This window comes from Hetaerina americana, unplaced genomic scaffold (assembly GCF_022747635.1).
Source record: "Hetaerina americana unplaced genomic scaffold, ioHetAmer1.1.p SCAF_2, whole genome shotgun sequence".
NCBI classification, from domain to species: domain Eukaryota; kingdom Metazoa; phylum Arthropoda; class Insecta; order Odonata; family Calopterygidae; genus Hetaerina; species Hetaerina americana.
In genome coordinates, this window is record NW_027286763.1 from 68,425,886 (window position 1) to 68,449,510 (window position 23,625).

At 36.3% G+C, this 23,625-nt stretch overlaps 1 protein-coding gene across 1 annotated transcript in view; it reads left to right on the top strand.

Moving 5' to 3' along the window:
* Nucleotides 1-23,625, top strand: part of LOC139688136 (PE-PGRS family protein PE_PGRS5-like) — a 476,413-nt gene that overhangs the window by 68,368 nt on the left and 384,420 nt on the right. The window contains exon 2 of the mRNA XM_071585564.1: nt 10,615-11,171. Within this exon, the coding sequence (XP_071441665.1) occupies nt 10,615-11,171 (557 nt within the window). The remainder of the gene's footprint in view (nt 1-10,614; nt 11,172-23,625) is intronic.

The following is a 23,625-nucleotide window of genomic DNA, read 5'->3' on the forward strand; positions in this document are numbered from 1 at the left end:
AGTAGGCTTCGGGCCCAGATGTAGGGCCATCAATAATATGTGCCTTATCGGAAGCACGTTGCGGTGTAGTAGGCAAACAAGTCAGTGCACTGATCTTCCGAGTGACATCGCCAAACATCCAATCGCAGCCGAATGCCTGTCAGCACAATCCTACAGTACTATCACAGCCTCTTTCCCAGAGGTCTGTTTTTTTATTTTTTTATCTGCCATGAATTCCATGATAGTATCTGTCAACTTTAGACTCCTGAGAGTATCAAATGCTCTTTAATAACGAGAAGCAGAATCCATGGTTAAATGTGCATAGCTCGATAGCTGGTCGTCTCTTATCACCTGTGTATAGTTTCATATGTATCATTGATAATTTTCTTTCCTTAATTATGTTCTGGAAAATCCAATTATTCCTCATTCAAAGAATTAAAGAAAATATAGTATTTTACGGTAAAAATGTTAATAGTAAAGGAAATGAAAGTTAACTAATTTCTGAGCTATGTAAAGAAATGGCTTTTTGCGTGGCAAATGGTCAGCGATTCGAGAGGACTTCTTTTAGTTAAACTCCTATTATTTAAAAGAAGTAATATAGTGTTCAAACAAATTGGTACCATTTTAGTAACATTATCGACCCGTAATTCAAATGGAAATTTTGCTTACACGAAGAAATCTACCTTTTAAATTTCTACCAGAAAGTTTATATTTGGGATTTCGTAAATATATTTTCATAATTTTCTCAATATTATATTTTGGTGTGTGTTAGTGATATTATACTGGTATGCACTATTTCTCGTTTTACTTGAACAGTATTTTGTGATAGAACTTTTCAATCCATTTGGAATCATTCAAAATGATGCCAAATTCCAAATTTCTCCTTGAAAACATATCTTTCTTCAGTCAGGTACGTAATTTGACAAGACTGAGAAGATGATAATAGAATATTTATCAAATGCAGAAGTTTGAGGCTAAGTGAATGATCAGTTACTCCGGAAGTGTTCAGAAAATTTTTCTCTGGGAATAAAATTAATAAAATATTATTTATTATGTCCTAATATTTTTACCATCACAGGGCGTTAACAGAAAGTATTTTTGCAGCATAAATTACTGATTCACACCAACCTCCTCAGCTCTGTTAAATATTTTTTTCCTTTCCAATTCCGAAGAACCGCTGTTGTATCATATCTAAATTTTATCTGAAGGGTTTCACAAAACCTCATTTCAATGCAGGTATGCCACCTGAGAGGATAACAGGAACGCTTGCTCTTCCTCCTAAGTATATTTCCTCGGATCTTACGTTCCAGGGAAGTTCACTTCTCAGGAACCGTGTCAAATGCTCGGATTCAGGACGTAACTTTTCGGATTTACCATGCGGAGAAAAAGAGAGACGAGATAAGAGGGAGCCTACTTGCAGTGACTTACATTTTTCGCGGAACGATAACTAAAAAATAGTCATTTTGGAAACAAAATTTCAAATCTGAAATTTTATTAGGGGTAGAAGAAATGATTATGTTCGTACATGGGAATTGAAGTATCCCCTCCGCGGCATTGCAGCAGGTCATTGGCATTTTCTTCGAAGAACCAGAGTTTCTGACACACCATAGGCTCTAGCACAGCATAGGTTCTGGCACAGTTATCTCCCCTCCAATTCAATCCCTCAGCTTTCAACAAGAGGAGCCCTGTGCTCCATACATTATCCTCCAATTCCACAAAGGGATTCCTCGCCGTATTATGGACGATACATAGCTCTGTTTGCAAGCAATTTGAGTGAACGGTAATATGTGTCAGGTGTCCTTTGATTGATGACATGGAAAGGATATTTACGTATAAATGATTTATGCAAACGTTGACGAAGAAATAAAAGGATAACACTCTTTCGAGGCCTCGCTTAGGAATTTTAATTCCATAAGTAAAATTATAGAGTAACTATTTGAGTTTCTAACTACTTTCATTTCCGTGGCAATATCCTTAACAATATATAATTAAATATACTGTGATTATCATATTATTACAGATGGTAAAAAAACGTGAACTGGATGGTTTAGGTTAAATTATTTCTTTTCGACGGGTCCGGAGAATGAAAGTGATAATTTATACGCATTTTCGGTTTTTTTTTCTCAGTTAGTACAAAACGCAATATTCCTTAAACTAATTTACTATTCAATATAAATTGAATTAAGGCAATTACAATTTAGGCAATAACTTTTTAGGTACTGCGATTTGTAAGAGGATAATATTTTTTTGCATGCGTTATGTTAGCTGTAAATTATTTTAATGACTGTAAAATCTATGTTGATTTTATAGTTTAAAATAAGAATTTTTTATCTACATCTCTTTCTATATAATATTTCTTCAAATCGTGAATTAAAAATTTACGTAAATATTTTTGTAAAAACTATCAATTTAACGATACTCAATTTCATATTGTATAATTAATTCAAAGATGATTTAATTCCTTCCCTACTGCTAGTGCAAACGCTCAACACCTGAAGGATAATTTACCCAAAATCACCAGACAAAAACACCCGATTAGGATAGTTACGCTCGGTATTCGGAGTAAAATAGCCAACAACACATTAACATGAAATTTAGCATGGAATTTTAGATTGAATAAAAATAAATAAATTTCCAAATCTGATTTCTCATAATTATTTTATCTTCACTTCAAATACCACAACTGAATGAAAATATATCTTGTACCTAAAATATTAGATCGTCATCGAGTGTTTCCCAGTTTCCCAGATTATGGAATAATAATCCGGAAATATTCTAAAATAATAATATAATGGTGGAGTGTACAAAAACCGAAGACATTCTATCGGAAAGAGATGGCTTTTATTTGATGGTCAACGTTTTTCAATTTGTACTAAATAAATTAAGTAAAGCACAAAGGAAATAATATCAATGACTAATCGCCCTTGTTTAATGGATCTGTTCAAAATAGAAAACCGAAATTATGGAGAAAGGAAATTGCTTATTTTACAGATATTAAAAATATTTTTCATTCCATGTGGTTTTTATATCAGATTTTTATAATATTTGCATTTCTCTAGTGTCAATGGCAAATAATTTGTGTGAAGGATGATCAAGGTGTTTAGTAAAAATGTATGCCCGGAAAGTTACGTTACCTTGAATTTAAAATACCAAATAATGCTTGATTATCGCTACTGAGAAAACTAAAACCTCTCACTAGGTATATCTTTCCAATATATGTCAATGACATAATTATTTTTATTCAAAAAATTAATGTTTCATGAAAAATCATTATCAATCATATTTCTATTAATCATGGATTAAATATTATACATTTGAAGCCTTAAAGTCTTTTAGGACAAAGATTTTTCGTAAATTTATGAAATTACATAAAAAACCTGACAAAATCAACAAACGACTGTAAATTGTCGGTTGGAATTTTTGCTTATAATTTTTGCTCCCACATTATCCTGATTTTTGATAAAGAAAATCGTCACGCGAATCTCATACCGTTGAAAATAATTTGCTGTTCACGAATTACCTTTCACTCTCATGAGTTATTTTTAGTAACATAGCCATGCATTCTCCAAAAACTGAAATAAATGTAGTTTATCTTTTTGTAGCTTATTTAAAAAACTATTCTGGATGATCTAATCTCTAAAATAAGCCGACCTTACTCCACCAGTATTTTTAATTAAATAAATACGGTATCGAGAGTAAGATTATGACCGCGTAGTAGACCCTCCTTTTTTGAACTAATTTAAATTTTTCTTTCGACTTGTTGACAGATTATGACCAACGTTAACAAATTTACCGCACAAATCACCATGCCCTTAATTAATTTATCTTCGTTTAATTTAGCTCTTGCATGCGAATAAATACAATCATCAGGGAGATTTCCCACCGTTTAAAGTGTAGGTGTTTAAATCTAACAGATTTAGCCTGGGTATCATGCATGTCCCATTAGAGAAATCCTTCATTTTAGAGCTCTGTATTTCTTTCTGGACATCAAATAAATTCCTTACCTTTGGAGATCAAATAAATTTTAAATACATAATTATAATCGGTTATAGAAAAGACGTGCAGCATAGCATACATCGACATATTTTGGTATCTCTTGGTGAAAATGGAGTTACACCAATATTTCATTCACATTAATTCTTTGAAAGTTAACCAACGAGTTTAACAGAGTACCAACACTTAATTAGACGTTAAACATTATGTGTGTCGAATATTAATATCATTTTCTAGATGATTATCAAGATAAAACTGGAAAGTTTAGAGCAATTGCTCTGCGGAGCGCTTACACCCGCACAACATGCATTTACTTGCCAAACCGTATATTAGAAACTACTGAGGAGATGATGTAAATATTCAATGTGTTTGTACTAATGTTGAAAAAACTTATGAGAATCCAACAGTAGAATCACTGTCTTCACCCAAATAACGACAAAAAGTGTCTAAATCTTTCAGCTGCAATTTATTTCCGTATCCGAATTTCATATTATTTAAAAGAATTTGTGCTCAAACCAAATGGAACCATTTTTAAAGGTATGCCGAAAGAATTTTAAAAAGTTTTTTTCATATGACTGTAGAAGACCCTAAGTGGAAGTTGTTCTGAGTAATACTTGCAACAAATCAACCTTTAAGCTCTATCAATAATGGATACTGGTGGGCAGTAGTTAGTTAATAGCGAAATTGCGTTACTATACATAACTAGTCCAAATGCGTCACAAGCCAAAATTACATATGAACTTGGCTCAATAAATAGTGGCTTAAGTCTACTCTTACAAGAATACTTTCAACGTAAGCTCTGAAGTCATAGTTTACTTTTCTGAGATGATAAGTAATATTTACTAACAAACTTAATAACTCTACGCTTTGTTATTTTTCTTCGCCTGTTCAATGTAGTCTAGAGTTTCACTGTAGATCAATACACGAAGAAGATTGAAGCTACCTAAGTCGAGCTTTATTGGATGAAATCTCCGAAGTCTAAGTTTCTCAAGGTTTCCTTCAACCTACAAGGATAAGTGGGCTATTGTGATTATCGTCATTTTCGTCCAAAATAAATTAGGTAGTAAGATGAAGTTTATGTTTAACGAAATTAAAACTAAATGTTTCATTTTTTCGTATAAAGAGGAATGAATAAAAAGAGAGAATTGATACGCTTTAACCTGCCTAAAATATGCACTTTTAGAAAGGTTTCCAGCCAGAATATGGTCACTCATATGTATGATGATTAAACTCTCTCAAAAAGGAACCATATGGATTCCTTTTTACTCTGTTATCTAATTTAAATTTGTTGCTTGTCAGTATTACCACGTTATTACGTCACGTATTAACACGTTAATATTAATAGAGGAATGATATAATTTGATGGACTAAGTTATTAACTTGCAATTATTCAATTAATTTATGCTAGATGGCTTGACGCTATGAAAACATTTCGTGAAGGCCATTTTAACGTTGTAATCGTTCAGAATAGCGAGAGAAAATCATGTTGCCAAGACAGGACGATGAATTAGCCAATACAAGGAGTATAATACAAGAAAATTTGTGCAACTGATGTTTGCCTTTGTAAGATGTGTCCTGCCTTTCGCATTATTATTTAACCTCGGGTGACATAAGTTAAGATTGAGTTCACTACAGATTTTAACCTAGTCGATTTGTATGGACCTTTCCGGTACGCTCCGCCCTCGACCTATGTAACTATATTTACAAAGTGAAGTTTCCTACGAATAGTTTGGCATCATTCTCTCCTTGAGTTCTCTCTCACGGTAGCGGAAAGTCATAATATCGTCATGGTAATCTTTGACAACACCGTAAACTTCGTCGCACGGATTATATCCTGTTGAGAATAAGTTTTTACCATGTTAGGAGCAAATGAAAACTTATGAAATGTAGAGCTGCTTCACCAGTAGAACACAGCACCCGGTGGCCAAGCATACAGTATATCATGAGCTAAAATGGCAAAGTACTTGCCTGAGAAAAGTTTATGAATATTTTTTTACAAATATAATTTACATTACAAAGTTTTTCAATTTTATTAGGTCGTCCACATTGTCACAGGTGCCTGCTAGGATCTTTTGTCATTATTTCACGTATTATTTTGCATGAGACTCAAGATAATCTTTTATTTTGGTATCAGGATGAGTTCTGACGACTTCTCTTTAACTTTATTGTAGAAGTTGCGTATCATTTTCAAACTGTTTACTTTGAGTTAGTAGCACAGTGGAATGTTTTTTTTTCATTATAGAATAGATACATTAGAATAATATTTTGTTTGCATTTTTCTGTGATCTATGTTTTAAGGCTTTTCAGTTTTCATCTACTATCCCTGAAGTAAAATAAACACGCAATGCACCTTTCCACCAATTATTTTAGGCACGACTATTTGAGGATGATACCAATGCGTGGAACCTAGCTGTACTTAATAAAACTGGTGGAAAGATACATTCTGTGTTATTTTACTTCAATTTTCATTTTTTGTTATGCGTCACCAAAAATTAAAGTATACTCTTTTAAACGTTTACAAATTAAAAAGTGAATAGTAGACTCATCAAAATTGCCAAAAGCTTATGTATATGAGGGCAATCCAAGAAGTACCCGACCCAACGAAGAAAACACAAAAGTTTTGGAAAAAATGTATTTATTTTTCAACATAATCTCCTTTCAACTCTATACAATTTTCCCAACGTTGTTCAATTCGTTCGATACCCTTTTAACAATAAGAACTGTCATGCTCCTCAAAATAGTCATTAACTACCGACATCACACTTTCACGGTTGAAAAACTTTAGACCACCGAGCCATTTTTTCAGGTTTGCAGACAGAAAATAATCCAAGGGGGCATTCAACGGAGCGAGAAACGATGGATTTAGAGCGTTTTGATTGGGAATGGGCTGTTGAAGACTGTTTTAAGGGGGAAAATGTGAGGCAAAACAGGAAAGGGTAGGAATAGGATTGTATTATTGGACGGAATTAAGAATGAACGGCAGTATGCTGAATTAAATTGGGGCCCTTACTTATGTATGATGCCAGGTTGTGTTTTGATAGCAGAGGCAAGGGCTTTGCCGTTGTATAGTTGTGTACTCGTCGCTTTTGTTTATCCAAAATATACCTTAACGAGTGCATTACCAATGATAATTCATGAAGTTAAACAAAATGGTTACATATAACTCGATGGTATATGATGTATTCGATGATCTTCTTAACTTTGAAGAGTGTTAGCTACAGTTTTCAAGGATTGTTTGTTTTTTAAATCCAGGCATACATTTCATTTTTCTGTGTCCTTGAGTTTAGCTCCAGTTTTTTCTCCCTTTTTTGGTATTTAATATTTGACTCTCAATGTAACCTTAAGATTTTAAAAGTAAGGGTTTTAATCGAGAAAAGTTATTCGACCGTATAGTTTGTGGTAGATGCCACCGTAAAGAGCAATTTTGCTTAAACTTTAGCAGGTCTACATCTAACGTCAGAGTTCTTGGGTTAGCACGGAAAAGTTTATTTTCGGATCTTACATGAAGAATTTTGATTTTGTCGACTTACCATGGTTTTCTTTTTCATGATGCTATGGATATGAAATTCCTCAATCTTGCTACCTTTCTGAGCATTTTTTAAGATTCTTTTCCCTAGAAACAAGACCGCCTTTCCATAGTCCTTGCCATACAAATTTATAGCTGATTTTCTTCGAGAAAAACTCGTTTGCAAGTTAACGTCTAATAACAGTCGCCATGCACCCTCGGTGAACCAGATAACTTTTAACAGAACGAGTCGATTTATATTCATGCCATCCATACTCGGGACTCCCATTTCCCCATGACGCTCGTTATTACGTTATGTACCTACTCCCACCTGCCGACGTGCGCATCGCGATGCAGTTCTTTTTCGTCTCATTTTGATCCGCGTTGCAATTTTCTTTGCTACCCTTCAAGATTCTGTTAAGGTCCTTTTTCTCGTGTGTTATTGGTATGGGAAAGTCGTCGCTAAAGAATATGCTGATCAGCATTTCTGCGAACGTTTCTCCCAACTTAATTTCTCCTATCTACGAACAACTCTCCAAACATATTACCGGATTCATCGTCTAAAAGCCAGTGAAGTGGTCGAAGAAAGGAAATTATCCAAACCGCTACGATTATACTTAAATACGATATATCGTATTATAAAGTATATCATAGAACACCAACTAATGCGTAAAGTGTATAATTCAATGAGCTAAGGCTTAGTTTTTGCTCCTATTTTCCTGCTACAAAGGTCATATTTGCCCTGACTGTAGTCCTCGAGTACTACAGGTGGCAGTCCATTGAGCGATGTTTAGTCAAATATTTTGTTAAGTTCGGATACTCCACTTTACCTTTTTCTACCTGCACACACTCGGTTTATAGATGTGTTTGATATCAATGCTTGCACGGAAGTGCGATTTGGCATAAATGCGTCATTGATAATGAAGCAAGGCATTATAAAATGTCAGTGATCACACTTAACTAAAAGTACACAATTGAACGCATTGGAATATACAATTAATACATGTTTTGTGATTGAGTGATGATTTAAGAGATAATTCAGTTCATAGATTTTTTAGTGGAACTTGAATTGTGCTCATTGTATGTTTGTGTTCGGGAATATTTCTCTTTAGAAATTAGGATTTTACTTCATCACGATCAAAATGACGAAACGGCGAAAGTTTTATGAATTCAACATTTACCAGTTGCGACCATTCCTAACCTGATACTCTTTCTCAGTATTGGAATATTCTTGTAATTAATTACTTTTGAATATGTGAACATATTCGTTGGCAACAAGTTTTTCATTCAAGTCAGAAAATCTTTTGCCAACGTCTGTATCATACTAAGCATTACGAAGACATATCTTCAAGGGTAGGATTAATGGTTTAGTGCGGGTAACCCTACGCGGAAGCGTTTACGACCTTAACAGACATATTCCCATATTTATTTAATTTCGGGAATTCGTTTGCTACCTTGGTAATAGATGTGATTGGAATACCATATTTTATCATACGAGGGCCATCCGGAAAGTAGTACCCGTTCGTGAAATAAAGACACAAAAGTAAATATTAACAAACATAAAAAATTTTATTTGAAAGAGGATACTTTAAACTACTTCTCAACATAATCTCCAAGCAAATTAAGGCATTTGTCATAACGTGTGACAAGTTTCTGTATTCCTGCTGCATAGTCCTTCGCCGCCAGCTCATTGAGATACGCGAGGGACCCATCTTGCACAAATTTTTGCATAATGCAGATGGTGTTTAACAATTTCATGAACAATTGTTCGAGAAACATTGGGAAAATGCTCACAGATGTCATCAATTGTGACGCGCCGATCGTTCCTCACGAACTCGTCAACTGAGCTCACCAGTTGGTCTGTAATGACAGACGGTCTCCCCGAACGCTCATCGTCGTGTGTGTTCCCCCTCCCCATGTTGAAGTTGCGACACCACCGCCGAACAGACGACTCGTCCATTACATTGTCTCCATACACCTCCTTTAATTGGCGATGAATATCACATGGGCGAACGTTTCTTGCATTGAGGAATTTAATCACTGCCCTCACTTCACAACTGGCGGCGTTCTCAATTTTTTTAAACATTGTAAACAATCACAGAAACAACACAGGCAATGCTAGCGTCACGCAACTTGGCTCAGAGAAGGCAGACAAGCCACTGAAGCTATCTGACCTCGTCCAGCGGCTACTCGCGTCGTCAGCACTTCATGCGGCACGAACGGGTACTACTTTCCGGATGACCCTCGTATTTAGGCTAGGCATCCTAATTAACAATTCTGCTTTAGTAGGCTCATGCAATGAAAAGGCATGAAAATGGAATTTTTAGGAAAATCATGAAGAACTACGATTTTTCCAAATGCATTTGGTGATTTAAACAAGAATGGTTTACCCCTAAAAGCGTTGGTTTCGGACTCAATTTTGTGTATGTTCATTCTCGTGGAATAAGGGGCACCTCCAATGAAATTCTTCCACAAAAATTTTATTTAGATGCAACTAGTTTTATTTAATCGAAGTCGTTTTAGAAACCTTGGTGGAAGGTATCCGAGGATGACGCCTATATGTTGAGGCAAGTCGTACCTATTTCAAATTTTAATCGGAGAATGAATAACAATCTTCATTTCGATGTTTATATATTAATTTATAAGTCCAAGTTATTGAAATGAGTAAGTAATCCTAGTTAAAAAAACTAATTTTAATACATAACTAAATATCTTAATGCAGGTGACATCACTTAAATTCAATCTATGCCTGAAATGAACGATTGTTTTCGGGAAAAAATGCGGAATAAATGCGTAGTAAACGTTCATATTTCTGTGCCGAATTTCTGGCCGTCCTTAGGCCAGAATACGCATCATAAAAGTCATACATACCTTTCCGCTTTACTTTATTCGCAAATATATAATAAATATAGTATATATGCGGATATGACGACCTCAAGTAGTCTGATTTTTCAAGGTTTAGTTTGGTCTCCGAATCTTGCAGTAATTTTACAGTACCGAAAAGAAAAACTAGCATCAAAATGGACGTTGAAGTTAAGAGGAGCCGTGCTCCACAACCTTCTGTTTAGGTTCCATCAACCATCGTGTCCTACTCCTTGCCCTCTGACCCGATATCCCGCTTGTCCTTCCTTCCGCAGGAGGCGCGGCGGCAGGGAGCCATGGAGGGAGGCGGCTCCACCGTCGCCATTGTCCTCTCCGTCCTCGCGGCCATCCTCTGTATCGCGGTCGCTCTTCTCGCCTTCTACCTGTGCCGGCGACACCGGCGGCGGCGGAAGCGGGGCGAGGTAGTGCGCTGCGAGGACATTGAGGGAGACGACGAGATGGAGGGTCTCCGGGACGCAATGGAGGGACTGATCGAGGCAAAACCAATCGCCGCCACCGCCAATGCTCCCGGCAGCGCCTCCATGGGGGCCCTGTCCACCTCGTCCGTGGGCCGCGGAGGGAGCGGGATCGTGGGGACCGGCGGTGGAGGACTGGGTGGCGGACCAGGAGGCGGAGGAGGAGCGGGTGCCGGAGGAGTTGGCGTCGGAGGCATCGGAGGCTCCCTAGCAGGCGTGGGGGGAAAGTGGGCCGGCGGTGGGATGGGCTCTCTGGCGGCGGGCGTCGGAGGGGGCCTCAACGCCTTGGGAAACCGATTCATGCCAAACGGGATCCTGAGCATCAAGACGCCGCTCATCTCTACAAAGACGATGGGGTGAGTGAGTCAAAGCTCTTCCATCTCCCTTTCAGTGCCATCTAGCGACGAGACTCGGAACCTACTCCCAAGAGTTCGGCCTCTTGCCGTCTTCCCTTCTCCGCCTCCCCTCGTACCATCCGGAGAGGCGGGGAGCAGAAGAGTCAAAAGGGTGGAAAATCCAATTTCTCTCCACATGGAAGGTTGTTTCAAGCCTCCCTACGTCCCTCCCCGCCCCGATAAAGGCTAAGATTGACGTTTGTTATTGGAATGGAAACAGAAATTCTGAATTAATCTCGGCGCTGCGCTTTATGTATCAATTGAGCCTTGAAAAATGTAATCCGTACAAGGTTTAGCCCGTCGGGCCGATCGTCGTATTCAAAGAGATCGTTCCGCTTATGGTGTTCACAGTGATTGCTCAGGGTTTTGATTCCTAATGTGTGCCCTATTCGAAATAATCTTTTCTCCCACTATAACCGGCCTTTACTTTAATTCAGAGTATTAATACGAGAACAGACCGAGTGGAATTACTGATATACTGTATAATTTAAAGGTATGTTGAATTTTTACTGCTCCTGAATCCATTGCACCGAGACTATTTTGTATCTCATTAATTTTTTCGCCGTGGCAATGTTCACCATCAGTCTGAGGCGCCAGTTTGACTTTGACTACACGGGGCATTAAACTGACATTCAGAATTTTCTATGAAAATATAAAAGACAATTACGCTGAGGCCGAATCTATACTTAAAAGAAAATTGTCATAATCTTAAAATGGAAGAGTAAGAAGCACTTTCCTGTTATTGATGAAAAAAGGGAATGCTATTTTATTTCTTTGGAGAAAACTCTGCGGACCGATATTTTCTGTGGCCTAGTTCATGTATACTTTCCACTTTCAAAATAATTTTGATAAAACACAGAAATTATTTCATTCACCCATGCCATTGTTTCAAATGTAATTATAAACAGATTCAAAAGAATCGGAGGCATATAAATTGATGGCTGGAACAATTGAATAAGTTATGTATTTTTATGAAACTAATGTGAGACTGCAATTTACACATTTCTGCTTTATAAAAATAATTTATTCCTTACTTTTTGAGATGAGAATTGCAGTAACATTTAGTCAGAGATCCCTGTAAAGCGTAGTACCTATATCCACCTTAGTATATTATTCGGCTACTTACAAGCTTAAGGATCCTCAATAGAATCTGCATTTTTGTAAATGCTGTACAATTTATTGAAATATATTACTTAATGGAGTACCTTAAAGTAATGCTTCTCTTTTTGGATAATTGAATCGCTGACAATCGAAAATTGAATATTTTACATCATTATATTTTCAGACTACCTACACTACAAAGTTTATTTTTATCATCGCAACAACACCTATGCCTCTATGGTCGATCTTTATTATTCATTTTTACTATATTTGGCTCATAAATGAGTACTTGTATAAATTTGAGCGATACTCATTGGCCAATTTAATGACATCAAATTAAACAATTAAAAGACTATGGAATGATTGTGGTAGCTGTACTAATTTTAGCCTATTGTGTATTTGCAAAAGTTATTTCTTCGGTCAAATGAGGACATTTCATGATTTGATTAAGGCGTTTTCAAGCTGTTATCGCTCTATATACAGCTATTTTTTAATGCCATACAACAGAAAAACACCTGAGAATGTTGTTCGTATTCCGTTCATGGTTATCTCATATGTGTGTTCGTAATGATGTAGATTCGCGAACAAAAGCGTTTGCCCAAGAGAAAAACAAAAATCATCCCCCCGCAGGGAAATAATCAAGGGATGTGAACACAAGCCGAATGTCCCGAGCGAATGCCGCGCCCGAGTAGAGTCTGCGTAGGGAGTGGAAGAGAGGGGGTGGTTTTTGTGCGCACACGTAAGAAAGAAACCAGGAGCATCCAGGTAACAGAGGCTCTCCCATGCAGACCTCAGCGAGTTTGCATTCCTTGCCCCTCTGCTCGAGCTGCGGGCGACGGAACGATAGCACCTGTGCGTCCCCGCAAATGCTGAGTTATGGCCTGGAGCTGCTTTCTCCTTTTACCTCCCCCGGTACACAGAGAGGCGGTCCTAATCTAATCGCACACGACTGCCAAACTACACCCCGCTCATAACAAGCCTTATCCACCTCCTCTATCCTTCCCGACCACCCACTCCCTTCCTCCCTCCCGCCTCTCCTCGCCCGCGACACCCATGGTGGGACTGCGCCGCCGCGCATATACCCGTTCCTTCTTTTGAGTAAGGTCACGGCGGCTGGAGGACTCTCTCTGTCTTTCTGCCCCGATGCATTTATCCAGCTAAGGGCACTCGCTGTCCATTCGCGCACGCCCGGGTCTTGCGTTTCGGAGATAGCCTCATTTTTGTTGGCACCGCTCCCGAACTTCCCTTATCCTCCTTTAGGATGGGACGCCGTTATTTCGCGGGGTTGATTTACGAGGGTAAAATTGATGCTACCGAATTAATGGAAGTGGCAGTTAAGTTTGGCGGTCTGGCGGGTCACTGAAGGCGCACTGCCAATGTTGTTTTGTTTCTGTAGTTAGGGAGTTGAAGGGGATTCATTTAATCGGGGAGCCGATAGAAGTTAGGGACGAGACGGGGCAAGCCAAAGTAATATGTTAATAATGGTATGCTTGCAGTATCGATTCTATTTCCCACGCTATTTCTCCGAGGAAATCTTCCGCAGAAACGTGAAGGAATAGTTTCGAAATCCGAATGTGTACTTTTCCTTGCATATTCTCATGCCAAAAAATGCACATGTATAGTAATCTTTTGTGATAATTTTGTATGGAATTATTGGTTAAGGGTGCAAAAAATGACTGTTCAGCTTTAGATTTTATTTTTGTTTAACTCTATTCAAAATTCCTCTATTTCCACTTAGGATCGTTAACCGTAGGTCAACTGAGAATATATGTATCAAGACTTGAATTTTTTTACCCATAGTGCATAGAGAAATTTATTTTCGTAATAAAGCTAATTGCGTTTTAATGCATAAGTAACTTAACATTTAGTTACGCAGAAAAATATAATTTTCAATTACAAGGTTTCTTTTACAATTGAAACTTATATAGTCGTAAGAGCATTTAAAATTTGGCTGCTAATTTGAGTAAACTGATACAGTGTAAAAAGAACCGAAGTATAAAGAGATGTTTGTCATCGCCCTTGCCGAAATCTCAAAAACAATTAATTATCATTATCCAGGATTATCTTTTGTGAAGAAAGGAAGTGATATATTTTTCTTGGTGGATATATCTTGATGTTTGCTACTGATCTGACATTTTTAATTTAAAGCCCTACATGGTTGGTCACCGATACATCTCATTTTTCCCATATTTCTGGGACAAATTATGTTATTACTTGGGAAAATTCATAAATTAAAGCTTATTTATGATTATAAATTCACAGGATCCGGGGAACTTTACTGAAGATAAATTTAGGTTAATTGAAAGGTGAATGAAGATATTTTTTTATTACGTTCGTGCTGCCGCTTTAAAATAGTACTAGGTATCAAAGTATTTCTGTTGTTTTCCAGGGGTACCATTGTGAATATTGCTTTTACCTGGGGCAAAGATATGGCGTATAATGAAGAACAAAGTAGGACATTCACAGTTTCCGATGTCGCATAACGATTGCCCTATCGATCCTTAAATTCTTAATTTATTCCTTAACATGACATCCAGAGCATACTGCAGTAGATTATCTTATGAACTGTATATAAGGAGATGCACTCCGAGCAGACGTTCATGTAGCTGCATTGAACCTCCATTTGCCACAGGGATAATAAATGGAGAGTTTTTTTTCCCTAACTTCCCGTTTTCACGTTTGAAAATGCCATCAATTTAAAGCAGCTGCACCTTTTATCTCTTAAACTCCTTTTCGTTGTTTTAAATTTTGTAATTTTTAGAAGGATATTAGGAGGTTAAATATTAAAGCAGAATAATTGAAATGTTTATTGTTTTTAACCCTCTTTAGTGTTTCTCTCTAAAGTATCATCAGAGAGTTTTTTACAATGGGAAATGTTTCTTTTATGAATTATATGCTATAAAAATCATTAAGGATACGCTCTCTGAACATTTCCTTTCGATTTAGTTTGAATTATTTTTGTGATTGGTTAGTTTATGATATTATATTAATCACATAGTAATCAGGCATCATCTTAACTGCATCAGAAATATGAATGAATATTCATGCACTTGATGCTTTTAATAATTTGAAGATATTCTATTTTCATGAGATAACAGCAGTCACATGTAGTGAAGAGTCTGTATAAACTTAAGCATTGTGCGCGACGATGGAGTAACATGATTTTTGCATCCGAAAATGTACATTATGCATTACCTAATTTCCCGTTCCATAAATCCTTTAAAATTTAAAATTTGATATTTACGTTTGAATAATTCCATTTGTATTTTCAAATAATAAATAATATTGCTCATATAATTATAAACATGATTTTGCTATAGGATGGTAAGCTTAGTATAAGATGGTTACTCAGCGAAACCGTAATAAAATAATTTGTAACATTTTTAGAAGATTTAAATTTTTTATGTGATATTTTTTATAATTCTTCTTGAACCATCATCGAAGTAATATATTTCTGAGCGTTGATTCAACTGTAAATTGAGAAGTATTAGTTGTTGATGTAAAAATAGAAGGGATGTAAGCATTACGATTACATATGATGTATTTTTTCCTTAAATCTTATCCTTTGAAACTTGGATTATTCTAAATGAAATATAGCAAGGTGATACTAAAGTTAGGCATATTTTAAAAACACACCTTACATTAATACCAAGTTATATTGATTGTTTTCCTTTTCTCCATTTTTCATGTGCAAATAGATATTTTTTCCAAGTAAAATGATCTTTTTTTAATAATTTAATTAGTGAAAATATTTTCTTAACCCTTCTCAGCAATTCAGCGACCATAGCGCTCCACAGCCTCAAACAATGTAATTTAACTGACCGCAAGGAAATGCATGGATTGAGGAGTGTAATAGTAAATGGTCGGGCGATTATCGTTGTAGATTAGAGTGATATATTTTTCTATCTTAAGGCCTGCATTAGCAGGAATCTTCGTTTTATCTATAATTGCGGAGTACAATATTACTTTTCTAAAAATAGTATGGGGTAAACTACAATTCTTGATCGAACACTTCCATTTTTCTTTTATAAATATATAATGTACTATATACTAATGTCACTATTGTGATTCGAGTGCCGAGAAAAGAGTTTGTCAAACGTAAACCACGCCAAAATTAAGTCTTTTTTTAAGTTATGTTAGTCCTTAACAATTCAAATAATTTTATTGTTATTTTAATGAAGGGGATACAACATAATTTGATCATACTTTAGGAGTGTGTTAACTGGCCTGTCTGCTTAATTTATCATGATTAGTACTGATAAACGACTTACTACTGATAATATCAATCTCCAATCTCAGCTGATTTTTTGCGCTGTGTGTGGCATCGCACCATTCGCCCGAATGATTTGAATTTTCTATGACGCCATTGTCGTCACGTTTCATCATAATCGATACCCAGACGGCGAAAAGGAAGTTCCGGCTATTGCCGTCAGAGAGCGCTGCGGTGACGGAATACGGCAGAGACTCCATAGATGGCAGGAGTAAGCTCTGTTAGTCAGCGTTTTCGCCCCTTTCTTTCACTACTTAAAAGGCAAAAAGTACTTAAGGTTCATATATATATTTTCGGTTTTGCTAACTTAACTTAAAATAGCAAATATTCTTAACTAATTCCGTTGTTTTATTTTAATTTTTTTTACTTAATTATATTAGAGTAAATCCAACCAATTAAATCACATTGAAATTAGTCAGCATATCAAAAATAAGATAAATGACACCAATATATCATTGAAAGCAGCGAAATAACAAATGTTACGTGATTTAAATACCGGGGGATCACTCTTCCAACTCATGTTTCGTATCCTGAACTTGGTTTACAAAATCAATCGACATTGCCCTGAGAACGGCTCGTAGGAAGTTATACTTTAGGCAAAGGGAATAAATCTGAGGATAATATAAGAAATTCGATCTAAGCGTATTGTGAGAATTAAGTGCGTAAGCATTAGAGAGGAAAATTTCATTTCATTTACGCCTCCATTGTAAATTATATAATCTAAAAGGGCTGTAAAACGTGATAAAAAAACTATCGATAATCGTCAATTTATCGTGCACCGAGCTCCGTAACCATAAATCATGTTAATATTTATGAATTTCTGCAACTTTTATCAGCCATCTTTTGGCAACCCAAGTTTTCCTGCTGATGATATAACAAATAGGCTTTCAAATTCCATTTAAGAAAATCTAAGTTCGATTCCACACTTTCAGTAAAAAAGTAAGTTTCTTAAGTATTTGCTAATGTAAGCAGTTCTTATCTTAACATTTTTCAATTCAGTCAGTAAAACCTTTCTGTTTTTTCAATTACAAATATATTTTGTTTTCAATTAAATTAACGCCAGCAATTTTGTCCCAATATTATGACATACTTCTTTCCCTAAAATTTCTCACCTTTACTAATATTTTTATAGATCTCTTTTTTTTAACTATTACCTCACTCTTTTAATTATATTCTTCCCATGGTCTTCTATTCCCTCTTACCTGATAAGTTTGGACATAATTTAAAGGAAACTTTATAAGAGAATACACATCAAAATATCCATATTACAACGCAAGCCGCCGCGAGGGGTATACACTGGTATACGTAAACCGATATGTTATTCTATGAGCGTGCACTTACACACATACATATATCCTCATCATACAATGCGTTGAGAGTCAGAGTAAAATTTCAAAATTTTCTTTTTTATTAAGAATGTGCAGGTCAGATTTTGTTTCGAGTATCGTGCAAGGGAATTTAAAGTACTTAAACTTTTTAATCATGTCGTCAATCTCTTTTGATTACACTTTGTTTGTACGATAGGCCCATGTAATTTTGAGCCATAATAATTCTCTTCGTGTCACAACCACACTTGGGCTTACTCTAACTTTCTAAGAGTTACATTGTAGCTTTCTCTAGGGGCTTTCTTCAGTCTTGCGTGACGCTAGAGACTTCCATCCTTATCCTTCCGGAGTATCTGTTACGCTTGCTCTTTTTTCGTAGCAATTTTTAACAAGCTAAACAAATTTTCTCTGAACTTTCTCCAAATCCTTTATCAACGTTTTCACCTAAGGATCTCAAATAATAGCCGCGTATTCCAAATTTTACCTAAGGAAAGAAAAACAAAATTTCGCTTTTACTTTTTCATCATATTTTCGCATATTTCGTTCCTAATTTTCTCTAACCCATCACTACTTCTGATCTTTGTCCCATGAAAGGTTTGATGTCAAGTTTAACAGCAAAGTAAGTAGTGGTTAAGCGAGCCCTTCTACTCAATATGTTTTTCATTTTCCTCTCTTCTATTATTCCAATACTTCAATACTGTATGTTCTCCTGCGTTAAATTCTACCCGCCACATCTTTCACCACTCCAATATTCTGTCTGAATCACTTGAGATTAGCCGGAAATTCCTTAGGGCCCTTATTGCACTATAAATGACTGGGAAGAAGGAAGAAGAATAACAGGTTTAAATAAATGCTGTTATAGGTGAATATAGGAAAATATGGACTGCAGACCTTTGATAAAGATGGTATATTTTATGAGAGAAACAGGATAGAAACGGTTAGCAAGGAAGTTTTGGAAATGGTAGAGAGGGTATGAAAGAGAGAGTATGGGTAATCATTGATTACATTTTCGTTGAAAATTAATTCATAGCAGCTGTTGCATTTTCCTACTTCGAAATAATACCTTATTTTTATGGTAAAGCACAATTTACCGTGCAATATTGGCTTCCTTCATTCAACATTCCTTTACTTGTTTTATTTGAAAAGGATGGGACACTCATAAAACACTTATCTAAATTGTTTAAATTAATGCGGATTGATACGTACGACGGTAAATCAATTCTGTGTAGGAGAGTTGGTTTCACTAATTTTTGGGATATTTGGTGTCGTACTTCGGTTTCTTGTGGAGAATAATTTTAATCGTTTTACGAGTGTACTGACCATTTGAAGAAACTAGTTTTATATGCCATATTTTTAAAAGCATTCTTTATTTTCTCCCTCAATATTTCCTCCTCTCACCAGTTCCAACGTCAAGCAAATTATTCTAACGCCGTTAATGATAAAAATTAACCCAAAAATTTCCGACTTGGTGTAATAGCTACTGCTGCAATCTATTCATTTTAATTTGGGATACCATTTTGAATGGTTTTGTAGATTTAATATGTATGAACATATCCAAATTTTTGCTTCCGTATACGATCTATTAGCGATGAAAAGCCTTGTTTTAGTTTCTTATAAATATACTTAAGTTTGTATAGTTTTTCTTCTACACTCAAACGGGATGATCTTTTTGCCTGCAATAAATTTATTATTACTGAAATAAATGAAAAAAAAAGTTTGAACCTTCTCTCTACCAACTGAATCATTTTTTGACCTCTTTCTTTGTGAATTTTGATTAATAAATTTAAATATGATTATCAGTGTGTAATTGGTGCAAAAGTAATTTGTTCATATATGTTGTCGCTTTGGGTAAAGTGAGGCTTTGTCGTTTCTGCATATTTTGTTAACCAAAAGTATGTCTTTGATTTGATTTTTTCATGTATGAATTAAATCTAAAAAATGTAAGTCAGTTTATAAGAAACTGCTTTAGACAACGTGATAGCCGGTTGATAATACCAATTGTTAATTACCGAGCTGTTCCAACTTCCTGGTGAACATGAAATTTCAACTGTGCTAGGTTTATTTGTAATTCGAATTATTGTCCGCGAGAGTGTCAGGGTACAGGGCCTTGAATTCATATGTCTAAAATTTTTATATCCTTTTGTTCAATTTATTATACATGTTATTGCATATTTAGCTGTCAATAATTTTGCTGGAATGAAGTCAACGCGATATTAATTATTAATAGGGATCGTCCTAAAACTACTATCAAGGGAAGATAATTAGAAAAACTACCTATGATGGGGAAACTATCTATGAAAACAATGTTGTAAATCCTGTGTAAATCAATTACCAAAGGAGTCGGTAATTTTTAAGACACTTGATCGCCACTTTCAGTGTCCTCGTAAATCATCAAGTGGTAATGTAACGTACCGCATCACAGGCGAGACTCAACGTTCAGATTTTTGAAATATTCTGCGTGAATTCGGGTTAAAATCCGGGATCCTTGTCACTGGAGTAGCGTTATGACGATGAACGAAGACGGACGTATAAGGAATTCCTTTGACCCTGAAATCGATCGTCCTCCGAGTCATATCTGGCAACATTTAATCACCGTCCCTTCCCCATCCACGCAGAAAAACCTAAAAAAATGCCACTTGCAAAGATAGGCTAACGAAATAGATGTAGCGAACCTAGCCGTGGCCAAACGATTTTCAATTAGGGGAAGACTATCTGCACCAGATGGAGCAGTGAGCTAGGAGTAATTCGAAAGATCCCGTTCGTAACATAATGGCCAGTGCTGTTGCACAGAGCGTGAGGAAGGGGCGACGGAGAGGTTTACGGCGAAAGGATGGTGGGAAAGACTGGGGATAGAGTCCACGCGGATTGGGTTAGTTTCGGCGTAGAGAGGGGGTGGAAGGGGGGATGGTGACACGGCGTCGGGGAGAGAGTGAAAGGAAATTAGAGAGACCGGGACAGCGGCGGCAGGAAGGGCGGATTGGGGGAGGAGTGTGGAGGAGGGAGAGGCGACGAACGTGGGACAGGAGGACAGCAGCAGAAAGAGACAAGAGGATACGGGGGAGGGAGCGGAGGAGATGGGGAGGGTAAGAAAGACAGCGATACTAATTGGGGAAAAAGAGTGGGGCCGGAAAAGAAAGGGGGATGAAGGGCTGAGCGAAGTGGAGAAAGGGAACTGGGTGGAAAATAGTCCGGGAGATGAGAGTGAAACATCAGGACACTCACTGCCTGGATGGGGCCTTGTAGAATAGGATATGGTGTGTGAGCTAGAGATAAGAGGGGATCGTGGATGGGTTAGTCATGATATGGAGGTGGGGGTAGGGATAGAGAACGAAGAACAGTGACGTGGGACATAGGAGTTGATTCAATGTGAAACCTTGTCGTCAGACGGAACGGTCCGTTTTTGAATGGGAGGTGGTTTTCAATTAGACCATCTCCTTTGCATTAGCGGCACATAAATCACCTTGGACGTCTTTCAACTCGCGGTCCTCTCTATCGCTGGAAATATTTTTGCCCCGACAGTTTTGTATTTAACCACAAGGACTAAGTAGTCTCCAAAACGAGGAAGCTTTGGAGTTGGTTGGGATTGGGACGCGATGGAAATAAGAGGGAGAAAGGTTTTGGGTAAAAATATCAGTTTAGGCATTTAATCTTTTCTCAGAGCGGTTTCTGCCATTTTTCACGTTGACAGCACAGTAAAATCCGTGGAATTTAAAATAAAATTATCGGAAAAATTCCATATTTTTGATTAGGTGATGTAAATGTGATATGCTTATGGCTGTGGGGACCTTTGCATAGGTATAATATTTTTGGCCGATCGAATCAAGTAGCTAAGAATTATTATCATTATTTTATTAAAAATTCTATTTTTGTGTTAATTATTTCTTCATTTTTATGATATTTAGTCATTATTTGTGGCGTCAAGAAGAATTTTATTGACTATGCACATTTATACCCTTTTTTAACATTTCGATAAAGTTTAATTTTAAATGCATATTACCAATTACTTGCACTTATTACTTAAGTATTTGCTCCACTCTTTGCCTTTGTAATAAGGTTAGTGTATCTAGTCCATTGCATTTTAACATTCTTTTTTCCACTACTGTCATAGCTGACTAGAATTTTGAAGTGACTCTTCGGGTGTGCCCGTTAAAGCTAGAGAGGAGAATAAAAAGGAGTGGCGTTTGCATTATTTAAGATGCTTTCAAGTCCCCGATACAATTTCATTGGGTTGATTCTTTCCCCTGAATGATTGGGACCACATTAAACATTTAGCCTTGCTGAAGTGGGGGACGTATTCTTTGGGAATGACCTTATCTTGGACCCCAGATCGATCTTCCTTAGGTCCTAATCCATCTTTTTTTCTGAGCCTAAATATCCTGCGTCGACTTTTTGATCTCAAATTTCGTTACTATCACAAACTAACAAATATTTATTAGTGTTATTGATATTATAGTGAATATTTTATGAATTTCATGTCCACCCTAAGAAAGGGTACTCTTTCTTGGTAGAAAGTTTTGACATATCCCATTTTTTTGTAAATGACTTTTACGAAAAAAGGAAGAGTTAACTGCAAACTAAAAATTTTATGTTCTTAATTGAATGAACTTTAAAAAATTATTTCGGTCTTTATTTTAAAAGGAATTCAACTCGATGGATACATACAAATACGACCCTAGCCTTACAAAATTTTTCGTTAGTGTAGACTAATTATATGTTAAAAAAGTTTAAAAAAGTTAAAACTTTTTGTTAAATGCCATGAATGCCATGCCTATTTGCAATAAAAATGTATACAATTCATTTATCTATGGGTTTAACTATGGCCAATAGGAATAACTTTACCTTAACTTTGACTATTTTGATTAAGTGGTATGTTTGATGTTTTCCCGGGTGGACATATAGTATATAAATAATGCATTCACATTTGGCATATTTGACGGAAATATTGAATTCCTGTACTCGAAATTAAAAATGTTGAAATCCTAGTGCAGGTGCTGATTGCAAAATTGCCCTTTTATTAGTTAAAGCAATTGTAAACAATATGTTAGAATATGGAATATTCTGATAATTTTTATTTTTTCGTATTGAGCCCAGTGCATACACATTATATGTTTCTGTTTATGAGAGGCAGAGTCCGGCTTTAGCCATAACAGCCAATTTAATTTATTTCCAGCAAACGCGAACGCGAGTATTCACTCCACTACCTAGCGTCAAATTTGCGGTATTGTTTCAGTTTGTGGAAAACCGGTAATGTGAGACTTAGTGTAAATTGATTCAATTAGGTTTTAGCTTGTGGCCCAGATTATGGGCTAGTTTGGCCGAAGTTAACGATTAACATTTAATGCTTTGTTTTATTTTGGTAATAACTAATGATGTTTTGTTTTAGTTGCGCAATTATAAAATAACATTACGAAGTTAGATTTTGTGGCGTTTTACAACTACTTATACCACTTCAACTGTTTCTATGCCATTAAACGACTTTAAAATTCTACTCATTACCTCGACAAATAGCAATTAAAATGTATAAGTACAGTAGTATTCACTGTGTCTTAGGAGAAATTACGCTCATATAAATCATAGCTCATTGAATTAAACCATCTACGTATATGAACGATTCCCAAATTCTTCCCCCTTTTTACATTTTTTCTTCGCGTGAGAAAGAAAATTCTCTCCTGGGTATGGATTCTGGTCGTTGGCAAATCTCTTCCGTTCATCAAGACTG